Below are 24,854 nucleotides of genomic sequence, written 5' to 3'. Positions count from 1 at the left end.
TATTTTTTTGAGTGTGATTATTCTTTTCATGTTTTAACTTTATCCTAGTCTTACTCAAATTTTTCTTAGGCCAATTTCTTTTTAAAATTTAGATTTTATTTCTAATCTTAATGTGTCTTATAATGTTAATCACTTTTTTCTTTTTAGCATCTTGTTGTTCTTTGTATTATTTGTGGAGAGAGAGAAATGAGATGAGATTCTCTAGTAAATGTTTGAATTTCGATTTGATTTTTGGTTTGTTGCATTAGGCGGCTTTTCTAAGGTTTCTTTTTGGAAATCTTTTAATGAAATTAAGTGTTTTTTGGTTTGATGGTTTTTTCTAGTCTTGGGTTCTACTTGGTTGGTTGGTGGTTGTGCTTCATGATGTTTAGATTTAGGTGTTTATTTTTGCTTGGCTTGTTATTATTGTTAACCAATTTTTTATCTAGATGGACAATAATAGCAGTCAAATCTTCCTATGTCCTGGGGAGTGGAGAGTTTGCTTTTCTTTTTCTTTGTCTTTTTATGTTATGTTTTTCTTTACTAACTTTTGGTCATGTTATTATTGTAGTTCTTGTCCTTTGTTTAGTTTTCTGCTTAATTTCGATGATAGGATGGTTTTTATTTTTTTGACTTTATCAGGTGACTTTATTTGAGCTTGTCTTTGTTTCGGATAGCGAGTGAGCTGTCTTTGTTGGACAGCAGGTTATCTTGTTTATGTTGGTGATCCAGATTGGTTTGGCTAGTCTCTATTACTACTTTGTTCATGGTTGGAAGGCTGGGTTTTTGCTATTGTTACTAATTTTGATACTTTGGAATGACATTAGTTATTTGTTTGGCAAGGATTGGCTAGGTGTCTGGATCTGATGGCTCTGGCTTTGATGGTTGTTTGGCTTGCATTTGATTTGTTTTTTGAGTTGGACTCTGGTAGCTTTGGATAGTTCTTTTGGGTCCTATTTGCCTTTGTTGGGCTTTTGTATGATTGTTATATCTTCTTTTTATTGTGGTTTGTCCTATTGACATTTTTTAATCAAGATTGATAGATTTTTCTTTTTTTTATTCTCTTTTTTCAAGGCTATAATTATAAGTTTTTCTTACTTCTCTTGAAATTCTGGAAGTTCTTATTCTTTTTTTAATGAAAATTGGGCATGATTGGTCCTAATTTTCTAAAAGAAAAAAATCCAAATATGTTATTGTTAAATACAATTAAAAAACTAAATAAATAAATTAAGCTTGATTCGCATCACTAGTGCGCCGTTCCATTTCCGATCATATTAGGCTTCGGCGGTGCCTTTCTAAGTTTCTTCAATCGAGTGATTGAACCTAGGAATTGAACTGACACCCTTTGATCATGGCGGAGGAACTGAAGGACAGAGAGAGGGAGGCCGAAGTGGTAGGGGATGATGAGTTGGAGGAAGGCGAGATCCCAGACGACGAGTCACCGGAGGATTCGTCGGATCCGAAGAGCGGAGAACCGATCGCGATACAGCCGCACCCTTTGGAACATTCGTGGACGTTCTGGTTCGACGATCCATCCGCCAAAGCGAAGCAAAGCGCTTGGGGAAGCTCCATGCGGCCCATCCACACTTTCCACACGGTTGAAGATTTCTGGAGGTTTGCTGCTGCTTCTTGATCTCATGCTTTGTTTGAGGACGGTGTCTATGTTGATTCAAAGGTTTTGCTCGCTGGGATATAATTATACGTTTTCAGATTTTTGTTTTTCATTTGTTTTTTCCTAATTGGTGGTTGGGGCAAATATTAGTTTGTTTGACTGATAAGAAATTGTTTGTTATCCTGGATTGAGCTTATAGATAAAGCGATATTTCGCTAGTTTTTTTAGAGGCGAACTAATTTTAGCCTGTACGTTAGGTTCTCGTTGCTACTTGGTTTGTTAATAATTGCTGTTGGCGAAGCGCTGACTGCAAAGCTTTTATTTGTCGAACCTCTTGTTAGCCGAAACATATTGTAGCAATTCCCGGTACTTTTGTGGCTCGCAGTTGATTTTCTTTTTTCTGTTCTGCAAACTGCTTATGAGAGAACAAAGAAAGTCAATGGTTGGCCCCTATCTAATGGGAAGAGTTAGAAACCCGAGACCTTGTTCTTCTATGCTCAAGACTTGCACATCAATTAAACAGGAGCAAGATGTGATTCATAGTTAGAAACCCTAGTTATGTCCTGCCAACTCACAACAAAAATTAACCGAATTTTCCAAAACTATAGTAAAAATTGTGCGATCATCGTGAATTAGTGGACACTAGACTATCGAACTGTGAACAGAGAAAAAAGCATGAGAGAAATATTTTCTAGAACCTGTAAGGTCCCAATGGTAAACTTTATATATCACAATTATCGTACGACACTCCATCAAAGAAAAGGACATGTTGGGTTCTATGCGAACCTGATAAAAACCAAAGTAAAGTGCAGCATTTAAACATTAAGAAGCAATTTTTCATAGTTTGTCTATTACGTAGTTGATTTTCCAAAAATCTGATGATGACTTAGACATTGATGGCGTAATTGATCACCTAGTTAACTGTGAGGTCAATCAGCAATGACCTCTACTATGGATTGAGAGAAGGGCATACTTAAAAAAAAAATGTATTGAAAATGATAGTGATTTCCCACTCCATCAGTCATAAATTATGAAATTTCTATTTTCCATGGTTATTATGGTTATATCATTTTCATCATTAGTCGTATCTCAACTATGAGGGATTAGCTTTATGAGTCTTTGTTTTTTCTTAATGACTATTATATGAGGTGCTAAACCAATTTATGCAAGTCTCTTTATACAACTTCTATTCATGCTATCTTTAATCTACTCTTTTTTCTTTTAGATCTTTTATCATTAATTTTCTTAGAATAAGAAAGTTCTAGTAATTTTTTTATAGACAAGGGATATTAATTTTTTTTTATCATAAACATATACAAAAAATAATGTCGCCTAATCAATGAGAAGTAATTACAAGCTCCATGAGCAAAAATGTAAAATTTTGAGTTTTTGACACAACACAAATGGTATGTATTTCCAAAGTCAACTATAGAGTATAGACCATGAGATTGATAGGGTAATATTCTTATGAATAAGAAAGTGCTCTTATTATTGCCTCGAGGCTTACGCCTCGATTTCTTTTATGAGGCTTACGCCTCAGCTTGGTTGAGGCCCGCCTTGAGGCGCGCCTCGCCTCACTAGCATGAGGCTTACGCCTCACCCTATATATATAAAATTTACATAAATTCGAAAATAAAACCCCGAACAAATCACACTTTATACACCCCGAGTTGCAACAACTTTCTCTCAACTGCCTTAAACTCTAGCCCGTTGCATTTTCCACAGCCACCACCGTCATGGCCATCATCAAGGATCACTTGAAAGCCGCACACTACCACATCTAAAAATTTTGGAGTATTAATCTCATCTTTATGTTGATGAAAAATATTTATAAATGAGGAATATGCTTTAAATAAATGAAGAAGCATATTGGGAGGCATTGGATTACACAGGATGAGACAGAGAAGAGACCAATTTATTATAATGACGACTCAAATAAAGATCCTCTCAATTATGACAATACAAATAATTTTCTAGTTGTTGCCAACTATTTCAGCTTTTTTTAGAAATTAAATTTAGATGAGTAGGGAATTGAGAAAGAAAGAATTTGAAGTTGAATTTAATGTTATATGATATTTTTTATGCAATTTCTATATTTAATAATTTTTTGCTTATGTAATATTTGTATTTCAATTATATTCCATACAATTTATCACTAGCCACTTTACATCTTGTGCAAATTTTTATTTCATATTCATGTCATTGTGTTACTTCATAGTTCAATAGAAAGATAATATGTCGTCTTTTAACATATTATTTGTGTATTATATTAAAAAATACTTTAAAAATTATTTGCACTTAATGCAATTTTTTACTTTGAGGCTTATGCCTCGCCTCACGAACAAAAAACGCCTCAATACTTATTTGCGCAATTTTAAACATTGATTTTGACACAACACAAATGGTATGCATTTCCAAAGTCAACTATAGACCATGAGATTGATAGGGTAATATTCTTATGAATAAGAAAGTGCTCTTATTATTCTTGTGGGTAAGAATCATTGAGTTTCATCATGGGCATGTACAAAAATAATTAGGGTAATTAATAAGACCTAATAATAGAATATTTGATCTAAAATGCAAAAAAATAAATTAACTCAAACAATTTGCATTTCCGCCTCAGTTTTAGACCTTGAGATTTACATTATTTATGTCTGATTTGATAATTTTTTGCTACGAAGTACTAGTTATTTAATACTTTTTGAGCATATTTGGGCATTGTTTTTGGATTTCTAGTAAAGAACGCTGAATTATTATGTGGATGCCTATTTTTCCTTCTAACAAGTTATCTTTGATATCTATCATTATTAGTGGACAGTTGGACACTATCTCATCTTCAAGAATAATTATGGGAAAATAATTTTATTTTAATTTGAAAATTAATGAGATTATTTATGTGGTAGATTTGAATTCAGCGGATAAAATATGAGAATAATCCAATGTTTTTTTAACTGGATAAAGTCATATTTGGCACATTAAAAATTGGATCGGTACCATAATTTTTAGAATATCTAGTTTATTTATGCAAAATTCCTATACCTGCTACTTGATATAGAGATACGTCCTTACTTGCCTGCAACTCCACACTACAATCCCACTAGTTCCCATTGCTTTCCCACTATGGATTTTCCGCTTAGTTACTTCTCGCACCTTACCTTCCCACAACTTCCTAAAGTTCCTGTGATTGTCACTATTACCTAGCCCTGTTCAGGTTCTTTAGCTGCTCATCATTATGGGAAAACTCTTATTTTGTCTATATCCTTAAGCAAATTAGGAAGTGAAATTTATGAAATAGGTTTATATTATTGGAATTCATGTTGGGTGTATTAAAATTTTTTGTTTTTGAGTATATTTCTATAGATTTTTTTTAGTTTGTTATTATGGATCCTTTGAAGCCTATAAATAAGATCCCGGGTCATGTAAAAATAGTTGGACATTAAATATTGTAATGAAAGTTAAGATTTTTTTCTCTTCATGTGTGCTTATATGATGTATATTCTTTTGGTGCTTCATAGTTGTGGTTAACTATTTTTGAGTGCGAGTCTCATGAAGCATGATTGTTCATTTTGTGGTAATTTCTATCAATTTTCTTTTCTTTTAAATTATTTAGTTTTTGGTTTTGTGTGGTGATTGAAATTTTTGCTAGTAGGATACATACTTGGTTTACCTTTTGAAACATGAACTTGATTAGTTGATGAATTTTATTATTTCTTGTTGTTTTCTTGTAGAATATTAAATTTTAGTGATTATTAAATTAACTTGTGGAGTGAATAAAGTCTACTTCTTGTCCTTACGTTTGAAAAGATAAATTTTTACTTGAACATATGGATTGTGAATTTTTTTGGTGTTTCAGCTTACATCTCTTTCTTGGTTGCATTAGAAATTCTGGACCTCATCTATCTATCAAATTGGGTATCAGAGCTTACATTTGCATCATTATATTGATTAAAAGTATGACGCAATAATTCAGTTGATAAAAATAAATTAAAGGATACATTTTAAGTTAAGTCAAGCAAGTCAATGTTCTAAACAAGTACAAATAACTATTAAGAAGATTAGAACTATATATATCTACATTTGATGGAAGGCATAACCTGGAGATATTTTAAGAATGGATTGCTAATTTAACCTACTTGAACCCTGACATAGTGGGATGTAGGCTTCAGTTGTTAAAATTGCTTTAAAGAAATAAGTTGGAACTGCTTGAACTTATTGGTGTAGCGTTACTAGAGAAATGCAATCCAAATAGGCTGACATGAGACAGATTTAAAGAACAATAAATGTCAAATGAAAAAAATCTGGATCATTTGAATGACCACTTTAAGGGTTTTAGATGAAATAGTTATAAGCTATATGTATATTTTGATAAATTTATAATTATTATTGTTGAACATGCTTTGCCTTGAGACTACTTTACTACATCACGTGCTTCACTAAAATTCTCATGTAAGATATTCTAACTATCTTAAGCTTCAACTTACTAAGAATCCTATGTGAAGCCTTAACTTGATCTTTGAATATTGAGACATACTATAAATAATATTTTAGTATTACCACACTTTTAATTAAAATCCTTATAGAGAAATCATTATTTTCTCCTCCCAAACTATTAAAAAATATGACAAAAAAATTATGTATTATCCATCCTGATCTTATTTAAGAAAGTGTAAACCATGAATATCCTTTTCAAAATGAATTAGATAAAGATTTTGATTTATTATTGGGTTATTTTGATGATATGGTGCTCGAATATGCAACAAAATTAGCATATATTCTTGAATCGCCATCTAAACAAAAGTCAAAGATCAAAATTGAGATTGAGTTTTAGTTTGCATCTGATTGTGTTGAATCGAAGCACGTGCCTATATTATAATTTGTTCATGGACCCAAGCTTACTCTTGAGCAAAAATTGCAACCTTGAATATAAAGTTGAAGTTAAGATCTTAGAAAAATGTACCTATGTCAGAAGAAAAATCAAAATACGAGCATGAAATCAAATTTAATTATGAGAATAACGTAGAATGTAAACCTTAAATAAACACTAAATTTGAAATCAACCTGAAATGAACAATCATATTTTAACATAAATTGCAATTAGAACCTAAATCTAATCCTGGATGTAATTATTAGCTTTTGATAGCAACTGAATCTATTCTTGATTTTGAACTTGAACTTCGTGTAGAAACTCCTATATATGGATTTGAGCTTTTACATGAATTTAAATATACTCTTAAATGGGCTATCAAACTTTGGAAGTGAAGAACTAATATCTATTGTAGTAGATGAGTTTGATGAATAAATTGATCAAGTGAATCTTGAATGTGTAAGTACAAAACTATGCCTATTGAAGATGATAAATCAAATAAACAAGTTGATTTAACTATTAATGTGGTTTCTTTTGAATTCATCTTTTGTTTTCAATTCTTGTTTTCCAGTTACAAATTTTTAAATAGAAATTTAGCAAGAAAGGAAAGTTGTATAAATTTTTCAATGCATTTGTTAATAAGGAGCGTCTTAAGAGAATTTTGAACTTTAAAATCCCATCTATCTGGAAAGAAGAAATTAAGTCATTTGGGAGAGCTTTCTTAATGTTATTGTTTGTATATACAATTATATCCTATTTGTGTGGCTTGCTACTTTTAAATTTTTGATAGGAATTAGGAGAGCTTTAAACCCAAAACAATGAACCACAAACGAAAATTGGAAAAAGAACATATCACGAATCATTTTTATTGCTAGAAATATGAAAGAAAAGCGACAAGATATGAGGATCTTCTATTAGAGAGGAATATCCGACTCTACCAAACCCTAGCCAATAGCCAGAGCCAAAAATTTCCTAAGCACAAACTAATTTAAACCAAATCCAGGCATAATCCCCACCCTAGGGTAAAACAAAATATTAAAAGCATGCAAATCAAAACAAAATGCCCAAATAGTCCTTCAATTCAAAATTTTCCTCCTAAACATTCCCCTTTAAACCTGAGCTTGGTCCAGGAAGGACCGGTCTAACAATACATCCCTCCCAACGGAAGGACGAGAATTAATGTTTTACCCTCTTATACGACTCCCATGTGGCATCATACTCGGGCAGGTTCTTCCATTTATTAGCACTTTCTTGCTTCCTCCTCCCTGTTGTACTCCTTTCAGTTACAGTGGTTTCGATACCACCTCCAAATCCTCCGTTAAGGTCACTGGTAACTCCGCACTAGATGCATGATCCCCAATAGCTCTCCTCAATTACGACACGTGGAATAATGGGTGTATGGTAGCGGTCGGTGGTAACCTCAATTGATACGCCACTGCTCAAATCTTCTCTAATATCTTATAAGGGTCAAAGTATCTTAAGGTCAGCTTTTCATTCCTCCTATTAGCCACCATCCCCTATCCATATTTCATAGGGCTGAAGCTTCAAATACATCCTATCTCTTACCTCAAGCTGTATGGCTCTCTTGCGCCCATCTGTAGGCCTTTTCATGATCTATTGGGCTCTCAACAAATGTCTTTCAATTCCTCTAGGATCCTATCCCTCTCCTCCATATACGGCTTTACTGAAAAGACTTGTGTGCTACTCTGCCCAAAGCGCACCAACTGAGGTGGATCCTTTCCATACAACACTTTGAAAGGAGTCATATGAGATGTCGAATGATATGAAATGTTGTACTAATACTCTGCACACGCCAGTCACTTGGCTCATAGTCGAGGTGTTACTGAAGCAAAGCATCGTAGGTATGTCACCAGGCTCATGTTTACCACCTCCGTTTTCCCGTCTATCTGAGGTTATCTCGGACGGACACTATAGACTCCAGTATCCCATGTAATTTGGCCATCTCTCTAATGAATGCCACCGCCACTGTCACTGTCGTGTAATGATATCGTAGGGGAATAAAATGAGCATACTTGCTTAGCCTTTCCACCACCACCACCAAAATCACTGTAAACCTTTCATATTTGGGTAGCTCATCTATGAAATCCATAGAGATGTCCTCCCACACTGTATCTGGAAGAGATGAGGGTTGTAGTAGTCCCTCTCGGAGCCATAGCCATGTACTTGTTCCTCTAGCATACCTCACACCTGGCCACCATCTCCTTTACATCCTTATACATTCTCTTCCAATATAACTCTACAACCAATCTCCTGTATGTCTTCTGCACAGCTGAGTGACCCCCAACAATGCTCCCATGGAACTCCTGTAACAAGTGTGAGATATGGATCGAGGTCCGTGGTAGCACAAACCTCCCATGGTACAATAGCCTCTCCCTATCTAGGGCTTAGCCAGGGTGGCTATTCTCATCCTGCAATAGATTCGCTCTAATCCCTCTTAACTCGTCATGCTCACTCTCCTCCTTAATAACCTCCCAATCTAACATCAGCGGTATCAAAATGGCTAACTCCTGGAGCTCCCTCATGCATTTGGATAAGGCATCAGTTGTCTTGTTCTCCATCCCTGGCTTGTATTGGATCTCAAAATCATATCCCCACAGCTTTGAAAGCCATCTCTGATGCTCCTCGGTCACCATTCTCTGCTCAAATAGGCTCTTTAAGCTCCTCTGGTTTGTCCTGACGATGAAGTGTCGGCCCAATAAGTAAGGTCGTCATTTTTGAATAGCTAATACAATGACTATCAACTCCTTCTCATAGACTGACTTCAACCTAGCTCTGGGTGTCAACACCTGGCTAAAATAAGCTATGGCTTATGATTCTAAATGAGCATTGCCCCCAATTCATATCCTTATGCATCAGTCTCTACCAAGAACATCTGATTGAAATTGTGTAAGGCTAGGACTGGCACCGTGGTTATGACTGTCTTCAGTCTCTCAAAGGCCTAGGTCGCTGCCTCTCCCCACAAGAAGTTATCCTTCTTTTGCTGCTATGTTAGTGGCCAGGCTATGGTGTTGTATTTTCTCACAAATCTCTTGTAGTTTCTTGTCAACCCTAGGAATCCTCTCAGCTCTCTCAGGTTCCTAAGTAGAGGCCATTTCAATATTGCCTCAATCTTGGTCTGGTCAGCATTTACCCCCTCCTGAGATTCCACGTGCCCCAAGTACTCTACTCTCAGATGCTCCAAATGCTCCTCATTGGATCTGCTGTATACCAGTATGTCATCGAAAAAAACTAGGATAAACTTCCCGATGTATGGTCGAAATACTCTTCATGAGGGACTTGAAAGTGGCAGGGACGTTGGTGAGGCGAAACGACATCACCAAGAACTCATAGTGTCCCTTGTGTCTTGAATATCGTCTTCAAAACATCCTCCTCTCTCATCGAGATCTGATGGTATTCGAACTTCATATCCACCTTCGTGAATATCCCTCTCCACAAAGCTCTAGTAGCTCATCTATCACCGAAATAAAAAATTTGTTTGACAGTCTCCTTATTCAGGCCCAATAATCCACACAAAACCTCCAGCTCCCATCATTCTTCTTGACTTGTAGAAATGGGCTAGAAAAAGGGCTTACGCTCGGTCTGGTGATATCTGCCTCCAATATTTCCCAGATCAGCTTCCCAATATCATTCTTTTGGATCAGATGGTAACGGTAAGGCCTGACACTGATTAGTGACACCCCCTCTCTTAAAGTGATAGCGTGCTCCTGCTCCCTTGGTGGTGGCAACCCTTGACGTGGCTGAAAAACCTCATTGAACTGTTGTATGATCGACTGTACTGAGAGAGGAATGTCCCCCTCTTCCTCTCCTTTGATCTCATCTAAGCTCTACAGTTCCACTGAAAATCATCCTCCCATCTCCTGTATATGCCCTTACTATAGTTTTGAGAGATACCATGGCTTTGGAGAGCCTCGCATCACCCCTAACACCACCCTTCTCCCTTCCCCAATCATCTCCATTGTCAGCATTCCCCAATTTACCTTGGTATCCCCCAAGGTTTGCAACCATCTCCTCCCCAGGAGTACATTAGTGCTCCCTAGCTCCAATGGGAGAAAACACTCCCTAAACCGGATTTCTTATATAGTCAAGACCACTCCCCTACACACTCCTCTACCTATCCATTTTCCCAGTCTCCATCATCAGTCCATAGCACTTGTGTCCACTAGTTTCCCTCCCAATTGGTCTATGACCTGGTTGGAGATGAAGTTGTGGGCAGCCCCATGATACTGGAGAGGGCAGGTGGACCAGCAGGGGGAGGACAAGGCAAGGAATTCGCCCCCCCCCCCCCCCCCCCCCCCCCCCCCCCCCCCCCCCCGCGGCCCCCCCGTCCTGTCACCTCTACTTTACCCATATGTGAGAAGATGAATTAAGGAAGTGATTAATTATGAATGATTTCCTAATTGAAATTCAAATTCAAATTGATGAGGGAAATATATTTGAAAGGGGGGCTGATTTTGGAAGGGATTATTAGGAAGGATTTTCTAATTGAAATTCGAATTTGAGAGGGAAATATATTAGGAAGGAGGGGGGTAATTTAGGAGAGATATAGGATAAACTTATTTAAGGTTGAGTTTAGGGTTTTTTTTTATGCATAATTTGTTTTGAGAGTGTGATAAGTGTAAATAATGTGTTATTTTATGTGTTATATTTTCAGTGAAATGTGTTGTTTTTGTTGTATTGTGTAGAAAAAATACACAAAATGCATAAAAATTATAAGTTCCATATAACGTCGCGGCGTTGGAACAAATGCAGTGGCGCCATCAAAGACACCGCTAAAGCGCCATAATTTGCAATGTCGATTTCTCTGTCAAATAGCACCGCTACCGTCAAATATCAACTTCGCAGCGCCGAGTGCTATGTTTTCCAGCGTCGTGGCATCACAATCAATAATGCCTCTACGCCCAAATTGCCCTTCCGGCGCTGCAGCATCCGAATGTCAATAGCGCCGCGACGTAGCAGTTGTAACTTCCCAAGGACACGATCTGTCAGTGAAGCGACGTGTTGTTCACTAAGTAACTAATCCACGTCAGCAAGCGCCGCAATGGAATAAAAAAAATGCAATGACATTAGTTCATTTGTTAAGTGCAACTGCACCGATCTTTATAGTGCCGCAATGCCATATGTCTATTTGTGTTTTTCTATAAATAGTCGTTGTATTATGTTTGTATGAGAGTTAAGTCACTTAGATAATTTCAGTACAATTCAGAGTGCTACTCTGAATTTTCTTTAGGGTGACAACTTAGGAAATTTAAAGAAATACTTGATACCATCATTATTACTATGTTTAACTTGTGTTTGTTGAAGCAATTCTATAAGTAAATAGGAGTGTAGAGGAGATCCATTGAACCTATATAGTGATATCTATCTCTTGTATTTTCTTTCTATAATGCTATTAATAAAAATGGGTTTGCTTCAACTTTTCTACATATATGGCTAAATTCTTTAGTTTTGGATTGATGAAGTATCATATGAAGTACTAATGAGTTATCTTATTTTATAAATGATTAAAATGATATTTTTCATATTACCATATCTTAATATAATGAACATAGTGGCCAAATGTGTAGTTAAAATTATGTGGATTGTGGAGCCTTGACGGAGGGAAGCAGGCATAACCAAGAATATTGAATTAGTATGCATCATGCCTAGGCATAGGGTATGAAACATACTAAATTCTTAAGGTGGTGAAATAACCATAGGAAGTCAATGGACATCTTACAAGCTCAAAAGAGAACTAGGAATGCATATGCTCTGAATAGCATCATAATTAAAAGAGAATCATTAAAAAATATATATGTTATTTACATTTATCGATCCAAAATATAATATCCATATAGTATATTCATTATCTTTATCTAATTTTATTTAAGTGATTGAATCTCCATGACAACTATTTTATTTATGTAGGATAATTGTTAATATTTTAGTAGACAATACTTGTAAATTACAAGTTAGCAAATCTTTCTCGTGAGATTGATACTCTACTCTATCACTATAACTATATTACTTGATTCAACACGTATTCATGCATATATTAAGTGGGTTTTTTATAATTTTTATTTAAAACAAATCTAAACATTGTTAAGAATTGATAGAGCCCTAGAGCATTTTATAATTCTATATGTTACTTTACAGCGCCAATCAGAGTGTTGTAGTTTTCTTATTGTGAGGGATCCTAGCGACATCTAGGGTTTGGGAGAGAAGGTTCTCTCAAAAGAGGAGCATTGCATCTTGCTTTGTTCATATTTGGTATTCTATCAATAAAAAAATTTATTTTGTTTTGAATCTCTTGGAGTTTGTTGCTATTTTTTATACCAAGATGCATCACCCCACTGTCTATTAATACCTGATGCAGGACTACATGATGAAATGTTTATGAGTTCATTTAGATATTGCACAACTCATGATTAGAATAATATTAGAACAAGATTACTAACAATTTTAAAACGACGGATCAAACAAATAGGAGTTATCCGCATAGGCTTAATCACATGGTGAGAGCTTTGAAAACTTCAAGATAAATAAGAAAACAATACAACGTAAAGTAGTAGCTTTCAAGATAATCCCTAATCTAACATTGAGAATTAGGATGCATTGAGGTGCACTCAAATCCTACGTTTACTAAGCTTGAGCGAGAACAAGGTGAAGGAGTCTGCCGTGACTGCAAATCAAACCAAGAGAAATTAGACTAAAAAATAAAAGATGTAAGGAGGAAGAGAAACCTTCGTCAAAGGGAGGTGGAGATCCTCCACTCTACGCCTTTGAAGTGCTCGTCAATGGCTTCAGCCAAGTAGACCACGTGCGGTCCAAATAATCTTCTATGGTGTGGTCGACCCTTGGGTTCACGTCGAAGTAGGAAGATTGTAGGATGTCGATGAAACCGTCATCATCCCACGTTAATCAGTAATCAACTTTCGGATCCGCCATTCTTGGATGATTGAAAGTAAAATTTCCTAGGTCCTCGGTACCTTCTCAAATGGTGGTAAAGAGAATGAGAAGTTTCTCTAGCAAAGAGATAGGAGAATAGCTTCAAGCCTCTTTCCAACAATCTGAAAATTATTTCAGATTTTCGATCCACAAATCTGAGAGGAGATCTCAGATTCTAGTAGTAGGAATTGAGAATTGGCACAAGGAATTACAGCAGCAATTACACTTGAAGTAGGAGAGAGGGAGAGAGGGGAGGCGGCGGGTAGCTAAGAGGGTGAGGCTAGGTTTTCCAAAGCAATTACTTAGATTAAGTAAATTGATTGAGGAATTATGGGAGAGATAAATTTCGGCTAAGGGGAGGAGGGTAATTGGAAATATTTCTAAAGAAGTTAGGGAGGAATTAGGAAACAAATTCTAATTGATCCCTATAAGGGGGCCGGCGGCAATGATGAGTAAAAGGGCATTTAATGGGAGAATTATAGCATCCTAATTTAGGTGTAGGGATTAGGAAAGTATTTATTCAAATCCAAATTGAATTTGAATTTCAGATTTCAAGAAATTTGAAACTTTCCTAAAATAGGGGAGTTAAATTAGGAAAGAATTTTGAATTCAAATTTAAATGAATTTGAATTTCATAATTTTCCGACTTTAGTCTCCAACCTAATTAGGAAACTAAGGATTGAAAGAATTGGGGAGGTGACCGGCGGCTATGGGGTGTTGAGGCCGGCGGCAACAAGGGGATTCGGGTGATGATTGCCTAGCCGTGAGATGATGAGGGAGGAAAGGGGATTTCGATTAGGTGGTAGAGCTCCAACGGCTTTATGAGGTAGAATAGGGAGGGAAGAAATAAAGAGATATGAGGACGGAACCACGAACCCGACTTATCTAGGTTGGTGGGTAGTGCGCGTTTCTCCCTCTCCTAGGGAACTCTCTCCATTAGAGCTCTAAAGCTCTCTCTCAATACTCATGCAAGAAGAAGATCTTTTGTAATAAGTAATCATTCATTAACCTTGAAACAATAAGCAAAGGGCTATATATAGCCAAGTACAATGGACTCAAAGACTAAAAGACTCAAGTGCCCTTTGGGCTCATACATGACACATCCCATCAAAGGGGTACAAACGGAAATACCAAAATAACAATAAGAAAAAAAAAACATACATAAATAATGAAATAACAAAAGGACTAAAAAATACAATGACTCGATCGTGGCCGTAGATCGGCGGCCATGTCTCTGATAAACTTTTCATGATCTGATGTCCCCATCATTCTCCTGGGGTGGGAGAAAACTCGTCTCCGTCGAGTAAGTATCTCTGGCGCTCTCGTAGATCTCTAGTGCATCCGGGTCAATCTGCTGCAACTCCTCGCGATCTAGCCACGTATCCTCTGACTCGGGCTTTCCTTTCTACCTGATCAAATACCTCCTTCTCTTGTGGATATGATTTCATCACTTAACCACTTGCTCTGCCATGGGAAATTTGGGAATATCTGATAGTGGAGATAGGTTCGGGATCTCACAAGGTGGGTTCATACAAGGCTGTTTTAAAAGTGGATTTGGTGGGTTAAAATCAGGACCTTCATATGTCACTAAGTCTTCTATGTTAAAAGAGGGATTTATATTGAACTATGCAGGCAGATCTACTACATAGGCATTGTTGTTAATTTTCTTAAGTATCTTGAAAGGTCCAGCACTCTTTGCATGCAATTTCTTAACTATTCCTGGAGGGAATCGTTCCGGACGAATCCGTACCATCACAGAGTCACCAACCTCAAAAGTTTTAAAACATTATTTTAAATCTGCATGTAATTTATATTCATGATTATTCCTTTCAATTTGTTGTGCAATATCCTTATGAAGTTCATGCAAATGCTGATGCTCAGAAATCCTATACCTAGAGCTCATGGGTATCAGATCTAACGGTTGTCTAGGTTTGAACCCGTGCACAATTTCAGAAGGACTTAGACCCGTTGTTCGGTTAATGGAATTATTATATGCAAACTCAGCAGTAGGTAGAGTTGAATCCCAATCTCTAATGTGCTCACCAACCAGGGACCGTAACAAATTACCTAGACTCCTATTAACTACCTCGGTCTGACCATCCGTCTGTGGGTGAAATGCAGTGAAAAATTGAAGTTTGGTGCCCATTTTCATCCACAGGGTTTTCCAAAAATAACTAGTGAACTTCACATCCCTATCTGATACAATGGTTTTGGGTAAACCATGTAAACGGACGACCTCATTAAAGTATAACTTCGCAATGTGAGAGGCATCAGATGTTTTAGAACAAGGAATGAAATGCGTCATTTTGGAAAATCGATCAACTACCACACAAATGGCATCGTGCCTACGGAGTGTCTTGGGCAGGCCTAAGATAAAATTCATACTAACATCCTGCCACGGACAACTGGGGACAGGTAGGGGAGTGTAAAGACCAGTGTTCTACTTACGTTGCTTGGCCAGTTGGCAGGTGTGACATCGACTAACCAGCCGACCAACATCTCTCTTCAGGCTGGGCTAAAAGAAACAGTACTCCACGGCTTCGATAGTCTTGTCCCGTCCGAAGTGCCCAACAAGGCCCCCGACGTGGAGTTCCCAGACCAGAAATTCCCTAAGGGAGTCGCTCATAATGCAAAGCATCTGGGCTTTGAAGAGATAACCATCCTCCAATAGGAAATCGTCTACAATGCGCGTGCTACCTATGGACAAGAGAGTGTAGGTCTCCTTGAAGTCGGGGCATTCTAAATAATCCCTCTTTATTTGGTCAAATCCCACGACTTCTGCTCTCATTTCAGTGGTGGTCATCATACGACGACTGAGAGCATCGACAGTTTTATTTTCAACTCCCGCCTTATGTCTAAGGGTGTACGTGTATTCCTAAAGGAACTCAACCCATCGACCATGGCGTGCATTCAACTTCTTTTGGGAGTTGATATAACGCAGCGCTTCGTGATCCGAGAAAATGATGAACTCTTGTGGGAGCAAGTAGTGTCGCCAATAGCGAAGAGATTTGATCACGGTGTAGAACTCTTTGTCATACGTGGAGTAGCGCTGCCGGATATCATTTAACTTTTCACTGAAGTATGCAACTGTGTGACCTTCCTGGGAGGGACTCTTACAATTCCGACCCCCGAAGCGTCGCAAGTCATTTCGAAGACTTTGGAGAAATCAGGAAGTCGCATCACTGGGGCTTCCACCATCTTTTGTTTGATCTCATCAAAAGCTTGGGTGGCAGCCAGGGTCCAGTGGAAATCACCCTTCTTCAGGCAATCAGTGATAGGAGAAACAATAGTACTGAAGTTCCGTATGAATCTTCTATAGAAGGTGGCTAATCCATGGAAGCTACGGACTTCCCGGATAGTCTGAGGGATAGGCCATTCTACAATGGCCCTCACCTTCTCGGGGTCTGCGGAAACCCCTTGGGCTGAAACGATGAAGCCCAGAAAAATGACGCGATATACTAGGAAGGTGCATTTCTTCGGATTGGCATATAATTGCTCCTTCCTTAAGACCTCACAAACTTGCCTTAAGTGGTCTAACTGCTGGCTAGTGGATCGATTGTAAATAAGGATGTTATCAATGTAGACGACGACAAACTTTCCAATAAAAGGACGCAGTACTTGAGTCATGATCCTCATAAAAGTGCTCGGGGCATTACTGAGCCCAAAAGGCATGACTAATCACTCATAGAGACCATCCTTGGTCTTGAAGGCAGTTTTCCACTCATTAACGGGTCGGATCCGGATTTGGCAGTACTCACTTTTGAGATCAATTTTGGAGAATAGTGTGGCACCCGTCATCATATCGAGTATGTCATCGAGCCTCGAGATAGGGAATCGATTATTTGACGATGATCTTGTTAATTGCACGTCTATTAATACCCATTCTCCAAGATTCGTCCTTCTTCAGTGTGAGAAGGGCCGGCACCGCACAGGGACTAAGACTCTCCTTAATGAAGCATCGCTGCAGTAACTCGTCGACCTGGTTCTTGAGCTCAGCATGTTCCGTGGGGTTCATGAGATAATGGGGCAGGTTTGGAAGGGAGGCTCCAGGGATGAAGTCGATAGCATGCTGAATGTCTCTAAATGGGGGTAACTTATCTGGAAGATCATCGGGAGAGGCATCAGCATACTGTCCTAAAATAGGCTGCACCTCCTCAAGAATGGGCTCGTCAGATTCGGTGGAAATCTCACGGCCTACTAAGGCAAACAGAGGGGCGCCTTGAGCAATCTCAGCAGTCAGGACCTTGGCAGTGACAAGGTTCACGCCTTTCTTAGATTTGACTGGGTTGGATTTCGTGGTATCCGTAACCCGGGATTGCGATGGCAAAAGCTTAATCTTTTTGCCAGCATGTTCAAACACGCAGGTGTTTGAACGCCCATAAATGTGGACATCATTATCGTAGATTCAGTGACGACCTAGCAAGATTTGTCTAACATTCATAGTCAACACATCGCACATGGCTTCGTTCCTTCACCTCCAAGGCATTGGAGTTGACCCACGATACCTTATACGGGTTGGGATGAGGAACATCAGATAGACCTAACTGGGATACCATGCTGGAGGAAACATCATTTATGCAACTAACACTATCCACTATGACTTTGCAATTTTTGTCTTTGATCTTAGTGTAGGTATGGAAAATCGAAGTTTTATGCCAGTCATCAGTGGGTGTTGGGTGGGATAGTGCACATCTCACCACGCAGATGGGAGAGGTATCCAACTTCTGAAGGCAATTGAGGACCGCAGTGTCGTCATCCTCCTCGAAGTACTCGCCTTCTTCCTCGACTTGGTGGATCTGATCAACCTCGGACTCAAGATCGTCCTTAGTAATTTCGTCGATGATCGAAACCTTATAAGGACTGGAGCATTGAGAAGCGATATGCCCATACATACCCCTGGCATCGAAAGCACTTGGTCCTGGGACTGGACCGAGAGGTATCCGGTGGGGGAGGTTTGCTACGAAAATTAGATCTAGGTGTAGGTGGACCCGTGGGTGGTCGGGTCGTGCTCCTAGGAGTGGGACGGGTAGCAGGGGTGTTCGGGGTGGAACTACCAGCAGATCTAAAGGAGGGTCTAGAATCATGTGAACGACTCGGGTGCAGTGAACGGGACTCCTCTAAATCCAACACCAGGCTGTAGGCATTCTCCAGTGTAGTGATGTTCCGGGCAAACAACTCATTGCGAAGATCTTCTCGCAACCCGGTACGAAACATAGACAGGATCTGCGCAGGGGGGTAGAGGTCTCCCCTTTGCAGCGAATCAAGTAGTCATCAAAAGTGGCGATGTACTCCTTCACTGGTTTATTGCCTTGAGTCAGCCTATTCCACTTGTCCAATAGGCGGGGGAAGTATGACTGAGGTAAGTACTTCTGCTTGAGTTCCTGCTTCATGGACGGCCAATCGACTATGGGATACTCGTTCCTAGCTTCCCTAAGACTCTCTAAATTGGCCCAAAACTGACTCGCCCTACCCGTAAGTTTAGTCTCCGCAAAGCTGACTTTCCTAGTCTCAGAAATATCATACCACTTAACGAAACTGTCCATACCTTTGATCCAGTCCAGGAAGAGCTGGGGATCGAGTGTGCCATCAAAGGTAGGAGCGTCAACTTTAATGTTCTTCATAAGTGGTGCATCAGGATCATGTCCGCACTAATAATATCCCCATCTATTTCACCGTCACTCTGAACAAACCCAAGATATTTAAAATGTGTACTCTTATTAATGACTTGATCGCCCAAAGTCACAACCCCCCACTAGATCTATTATTACTAAAATTACATTCCATATATTCAGTTTTAAATCTACTCAAACGAAAGCCTTTACAACAATTTTCATCATTATGATCTTTACATTGTACTAAATACATTATGATCTTTCTTTTCAGCCTTTACAACAATATTCATCATCCAAGCAAGTTAGTTAATGGAGCGGACTTTTACTGTTTTAAACACAAGATTGAACCAAAATGGGAAGACCCGGTATGTGCAAACGGAGGAAGATGGACTATTGCTTGTCAAAGACTAAAATCAGATACATTCTGGTTGTATACTGTATGTTTCTATCTCCATTAAAGTTTAAACTCTTATCATTTTCAACTCAATTCAATCTCCTGTTATATAGTGCATATTATACTTTATTCAATTCTTGATTTCTTTTTTGGTTCAATCTAGTTGCTGGCAATGATTGGTGAACAGTTTGATTATGGGGATGAAATTTGCGGAGCAGTTGTCAGTGTGCGTGCAAAGCAAGAAAGGATAGCCATATGGACAAAAAATTCTTCTAATGAAGCTGTGCAGGTATCATTTTTGTTGTTATCGGTGACTGCTGTTTAGTTTATAAATGTGATAGGAAATACTTGAGTTCACAAGTAACCTAACCAAAATCGGCGAACAAACAGCAGCCAAATGGCTGTACACAGCAGGAAAACAGTAGAAATCTGCTGTTTACAGCAGAAAAACAGCACTTGTCCGGGAAAAATCTGAGATAAAATTCAAAGGAAAGCTTGTATTTCACTAGTAGATGAATAAAAACAGCAAGATACAATTGATCCTCAATTCGAGAGGATAATCGATCTCTCCCAAATCTCTAGACGCCGCCAGAGCCCAAAGAAACCTCAATCTAAGAGATCTCAAATTTCAGTCAAATTCAAGATGCTCAAATCCTAGGAAAAACAACTATTTAATGCATACAAATCAAAAGGAAATCCCTAAACAGTCCCTACATTCAAATTTCTCTTTTAAACCCCCCAAAAATCCTTCCTAAAATGCTCTGTTTGAACGGTCGGCTCGCCCGATCTCTGCAGGAGGCGGAGATCCCTCCTGTTCGCGATTTTTGCCGGTCCCATGCGGACCGGCTGGACCGGTCCAGTGGACCGGTCTAACAAAATGGTTATATGTTTCTATGTTGGACTTTTGATACTGTTTATTTTGATGCTTCATTTTAGATTAACATGTCATTTCCTTTTAGTCCGTGTCCGTCAAACAGTTGTTTTCTAATTAGTCAGGTCAGAAGTAGAGGATAATCTAAACAATCTGGTTTTTTTGGCTTCCTATTTGTGTTATATGCCAAAGGAAGAAATGATTTTGGGGGAACTTATATGGAATTTGAGGTTATAGAAAGATGAGCTATGAGAGGATTCATGATCATTATGAAATATGATATAGAAATGCAATAAGAGAAGCTATACTTGATTTCATAATAATTTATAATTTTGCAATATAGAACACATACTTTAAGAAATGAGTAGAGCACTTCATTGCTTTGTGATATGGAGCCGTCAAAACACAAATAATTTCTATATAACGGAAGGAAACAAATCATTTTGCAAAAGAACTATGATGTTTTTAGTAAGAATGTGCATTATTTGAATAAAATTAAAATATCAAGTCGAACTAGTCTTATCTGATTAATTTGGTTTAGTTGTTGAAGTATCAGTTTAGTTATTGATCGTAATTTTGACTTTATTTGATTTTAGGTTTTTGGTTTGATTTTTGTTTTTGTAAACTGGTCAAATAAAAAACTAAATTTTACTAATTTGTTTGAGTATTAAGTCAACAAAGCGCAGGAACTAACTCTATATCAATAAGTGAAACAAAAGTCAATGAATATTTTTATTTCACATTCCAAAATTATAAATTTTAGCAATGATTATCTTATATTCTTCTCAATACATGCTATTTAAGCTAAAGATAATCTAGTTCATTATTAAAATTAATTACATTTTGGTTTATCTAGAATCAAACTGCTAAAACCAGAAATTTGAGAGGAAAAGCTTGCCTTTATACAGTAATATCTTCCCTATTTATAGATCTATACAAGATATCTTAATGAGGAAACAATAAATTACAGATTTAATACATAAAATCCCTAATACACTCTTTCCTAAATTAGTTCCTTTATTATGGGGTGATCTATGTAAACTTCCCACGGATTGACTTTTGTGATCATCAGATCCTTCGTTTTAAAATTATATACTCATTTTTTATTTTTTTGGTATTTAATGTGAACAATGTAATAGTGATATTGAAAAAAGCAGGCATAATGATTAATGTTAATATTCATGTATTATTGATAATACCGACCCTAATTGGGATAAGCTAATGATGAAGATGATAGATATTTAGGGTGTTGTTGACAAATGAGTATACTTGATGAGATGTTGAAACGATATTAAATCAACATTAATTTTTCTCAATCAATTTTGTGCACTATACCTAAAAAGACTTGGTCACATAAAATGGCGGCCTTCTGATGACCTGGTTAGGAAAGTAGATGTATTAGATTTAACTTGTGTTAAAAAATATAGAGGTAGACCTAAAAAGACTTGGTTAGAAAATATAAGAAATGATCTTTCTTTATTAGATTTAAACAAAAATTTGACTTTTAACTGAACACAATAGATAAAAAAGATTCATGTTGCCAACCCCACGTAGTGGGATAAAGGTTCGATGTTGTTGTTGTTGTTGTTGTTGTAATTTTGTGCATTTGACGCTTGCAATCGAGGAGGGTTATTAACTATGATAATCCATTTTTGTTTTTTACTTTGAATCAATTTTGTTTCACATTGCTTTCTAGTAATGCATTCCAACTTGTGAGATGCTTTAAATTTTCAAAGAAAAGAGCGCTCATATATGGTTAGAATTGGCTTAAATTATGTTGATTTACCAAAAAAGAAGAAAGTTCTCCAGCTATTTAACAGCTTTTCCTTTTAAGGTGTTCTACTGATTGTTTGATAAGGGTTATATTTGTATTTGAAGATGTGCATTGGTAGACAATGGAAGGAACTCCTGGACTACAAAGATCAAATTGGTTTCATTTCTCATGTAAGTGTTTTGCATTCTGAATCATTATGCACCACTTAAACTAGAAGTTTGATAACATTATATTATTGTATAATTTCAGGATGATGCAAAAAAGCTAGATAGGGCTGCCAAGAACAAGTACACAGTGTGATCTGTAGGTAGATTTATCTAAGCAGCGTATAGGATATTTGTAGGAAGAACACTTATCGAGTTCTGCTGTTCAAACGTTCTCATTTTATGAGCTGAAGTAATGTTTACAATTAACTTATTTTCGAGAACGCCTCTACTCATCTTTCATGATATTTTATCAGATATGCAGGTGAAGATATTATTAGTTTTGTAAAATTAGACTTTTTCATGAAATCTGATAGAACTTTCGTATGACAATTTTACATATCGTCTTACTTGTTGAGATAACTAATTTGAAGGAGCAAAGGGAAAAAAAAAAAGTGAAAGTTCTGCAAGAAAATGTTGATGACATTTGTAATTTGCTTTTCGTGCTGGCTGAACAGGTATGAATAATACAAAAATTACATGTTTTGTTCTCACTTTTATTTGTTTTTTTATTAGTGTCAATCGATGGGCAAATTATTATGTGCGGACACCGGACGCAACTTTGCGTTTGGATTGCTGCGCTTTTGATGTATTTTTGCAAAAAGGTAGCTAATACATAATTTTAATTGCATATTAGCTGCCATTTTGCTGAGTATTTACAATAATATAGCAAAAGTGCAGTAAAAGCGCAACAAATATCTTACTCATTGAGTATTTGCTATTCTTTTACTGCGATTTTGCTGTTTTTTTTGCAAATACTCGGCAAAAGGGCAGTTAATATGCAATTAAAATTATGTATTAGTTTCCCTTTTGCAAAAATGCATCAAAAGCGCAGTAAAAGTACAGCAATGCGTCCGGTGCCCGCACATAATAATTTGCCCAATCAAGGAGGGATGTTTTGGAATCATCGAACTATTTCAATAGTCTCTGCATCTTTATAAATAACCAGGCAATCTTGTATTTATTGTCACAAATTCAGATGGCTATAAAACGCGTTTGCAAGGAGATATTTACTGCTGAAGTTTTGACTACTTTGAAGTATTGCATGATAGAATATTGATGATCCTAATTTTATATGAAAATCTAACATATAAATAAAATAAGAATGCAATGGAGATGTTGAAGTTTTTTTGTGTAGAAAATCCGAAAAAATAAAAAATTATGAGGCTTGGCCCAAGTTGAAATTATTCAACTTGTGTATTTTGTTTGATACAAATGATATCATTCCTTATAATTGGGGAAAGAGTTGACAAACAAAATGTAGTAGATATAAACTATGGAAGATGGACTTTATAATGGAAGTTCGAGGCGCCATTATGCAACAGAGATATCTTGATCTTATTCGTTATATGTTTGATCCTTCTCATTTAAGGAGAGGAGATCAAAGAGCAAGTTCTCTGGTATAATATTGATATTTATGTTAGTGTCAATGATATGAATCAATTTTGTTAGCAATGACATTCATCGGAGTTATTAGCAAAGACAAGTAACTAAGTTGTTGAGCATCAGCATTTTTATCGATGATGTATATCAATCTTATAGGGAATGCCATGAATAAATAGTATGCATATGAATTATAAATGATGACAAGCTTCGACATTATTAGTGATGACCGGTTATGAAGTCGGGAGGTGCTGGTGTTGTTGGACAACAATAGTAGGGCAAATGTTGATAATGAGACTATTGTTAATTTACGATGGTCAATAAATCATAGTCAATAATTGGTTCTTGAAAGATCATAATCAAGCGATATATTCAGGAGATCAAAGTCAAATGATGATAGTGAGGAGATTGTTGTTGGGTGACTTCATCTTGTGAGGCTTTTAATTTGACTATAAATTTACTTAAATTAGAGTTATGTTATTTCTGAATTTAATTCTAGAAGTTTATCATTCAAATGTGCATGAAGATTCACACTATATCCAATGTGCTGATGGCGAAACATTCACCATTGAAAGTGCATATAGTGTTGGGAGATGGGTTGTCCACATCCCATTATCAAAAAGTGTATCCACGGCCTCTTGTACCAATTTCTCCTGACACATTACTAATTCCCCTGGTGTAGATCTACTTGTTGCTAATAGATCGGTAAGAGTATTGTTCCGATAGATGACTCTTCTATAGAGTTCATTAATATCCGAACTCATTAGTTTACCCCCGTCTATCTGAATGATTGGTCTCAACTCAGGAGGAAGAACTGGTAATAGGCACAAAACCATCCATTCTGGGTCTACATTTGTTCGAAGAAAATGTTTAGCTAATTCTATGCGCCTAACCAAAAAATCCTTTCTTCTTCTAATCTTTTTATCTTCCCATTCATTTCCTGCGGACTCTTCGTCTCCTAATTCCTTCCATTCTATCAAAGAATTATCTGCAATAATTCGCAAACCCTAATCTGTAATAATTCGTAAATCTGTAATAAATCACCAACTTAATTTCTCATCTAAATGGTTAGATTAGGGTTGAACGCTAAAACAAGAACAAGTTGAACAGGAAAAAGAGATTGAAAAGGAGAAAGTGAAGAGTGTGAAAGAGGGGATTGGTGAGTGAAAAGTAATATGATTATTTACAATAACTTCAATATTTAGTTTTAAAAAAAA

The 24,854-nt window shown here is 37.1% G+C and overlaps 1 protein-coding gene across 1 annotated transcript; it reads left to right on the top strand.

Annotated features, from left to right (window-relative positions):
* The first annotated feature begins 1,219 nt into the window (after positions 1-1,219).
* Positions 1,220-22,592, top strand: LOC110098506 (eukaryotic translation initiation factor 4E-1). The gene is made up of 5 exons (XM_020825360.2): positions 1,220-1,593; positions 19,284-19,449; positions 19,570-19,695; positions 22,156-22,221; positions 22,301-22,592. Exons 1-5 carry the CDS (start codon positions 1,331-1,333, stop codon positions 22,349-22,351), a joined length of 672 nt encoding a protein of 223 aa, XP_020681019.1. The 5' UTR covers positions 1,220-1,330; the 3' UTR covers positions 22,352-22,592.
* The last annotated feature ends 2,262 nt before the right edge of the window (positions 22,593-24,854 follow it).

Source organism: Dendrobium catenatum, unplaced genomic scaffold (assembly GCF_001605985.2).
Source record: "Dendrobium catenatum unplaced genomic scaffold, ASM160598v2 fragScaff_scaffold_1061, whole genome shotgun sequence".
Taxonomy (NCBI): domain Eukaryota; kingdom Viridiplantae; phylum Streptophyta; class Magnoliopsida; order Asparagales; family Orchidaceae; genus Dendrobium; species Dendrobium catenatum.
Note: the sequence above shows the minus strand (reverse complement) of the source record. Positions and strands in the feature narration are given on the sequence as shown.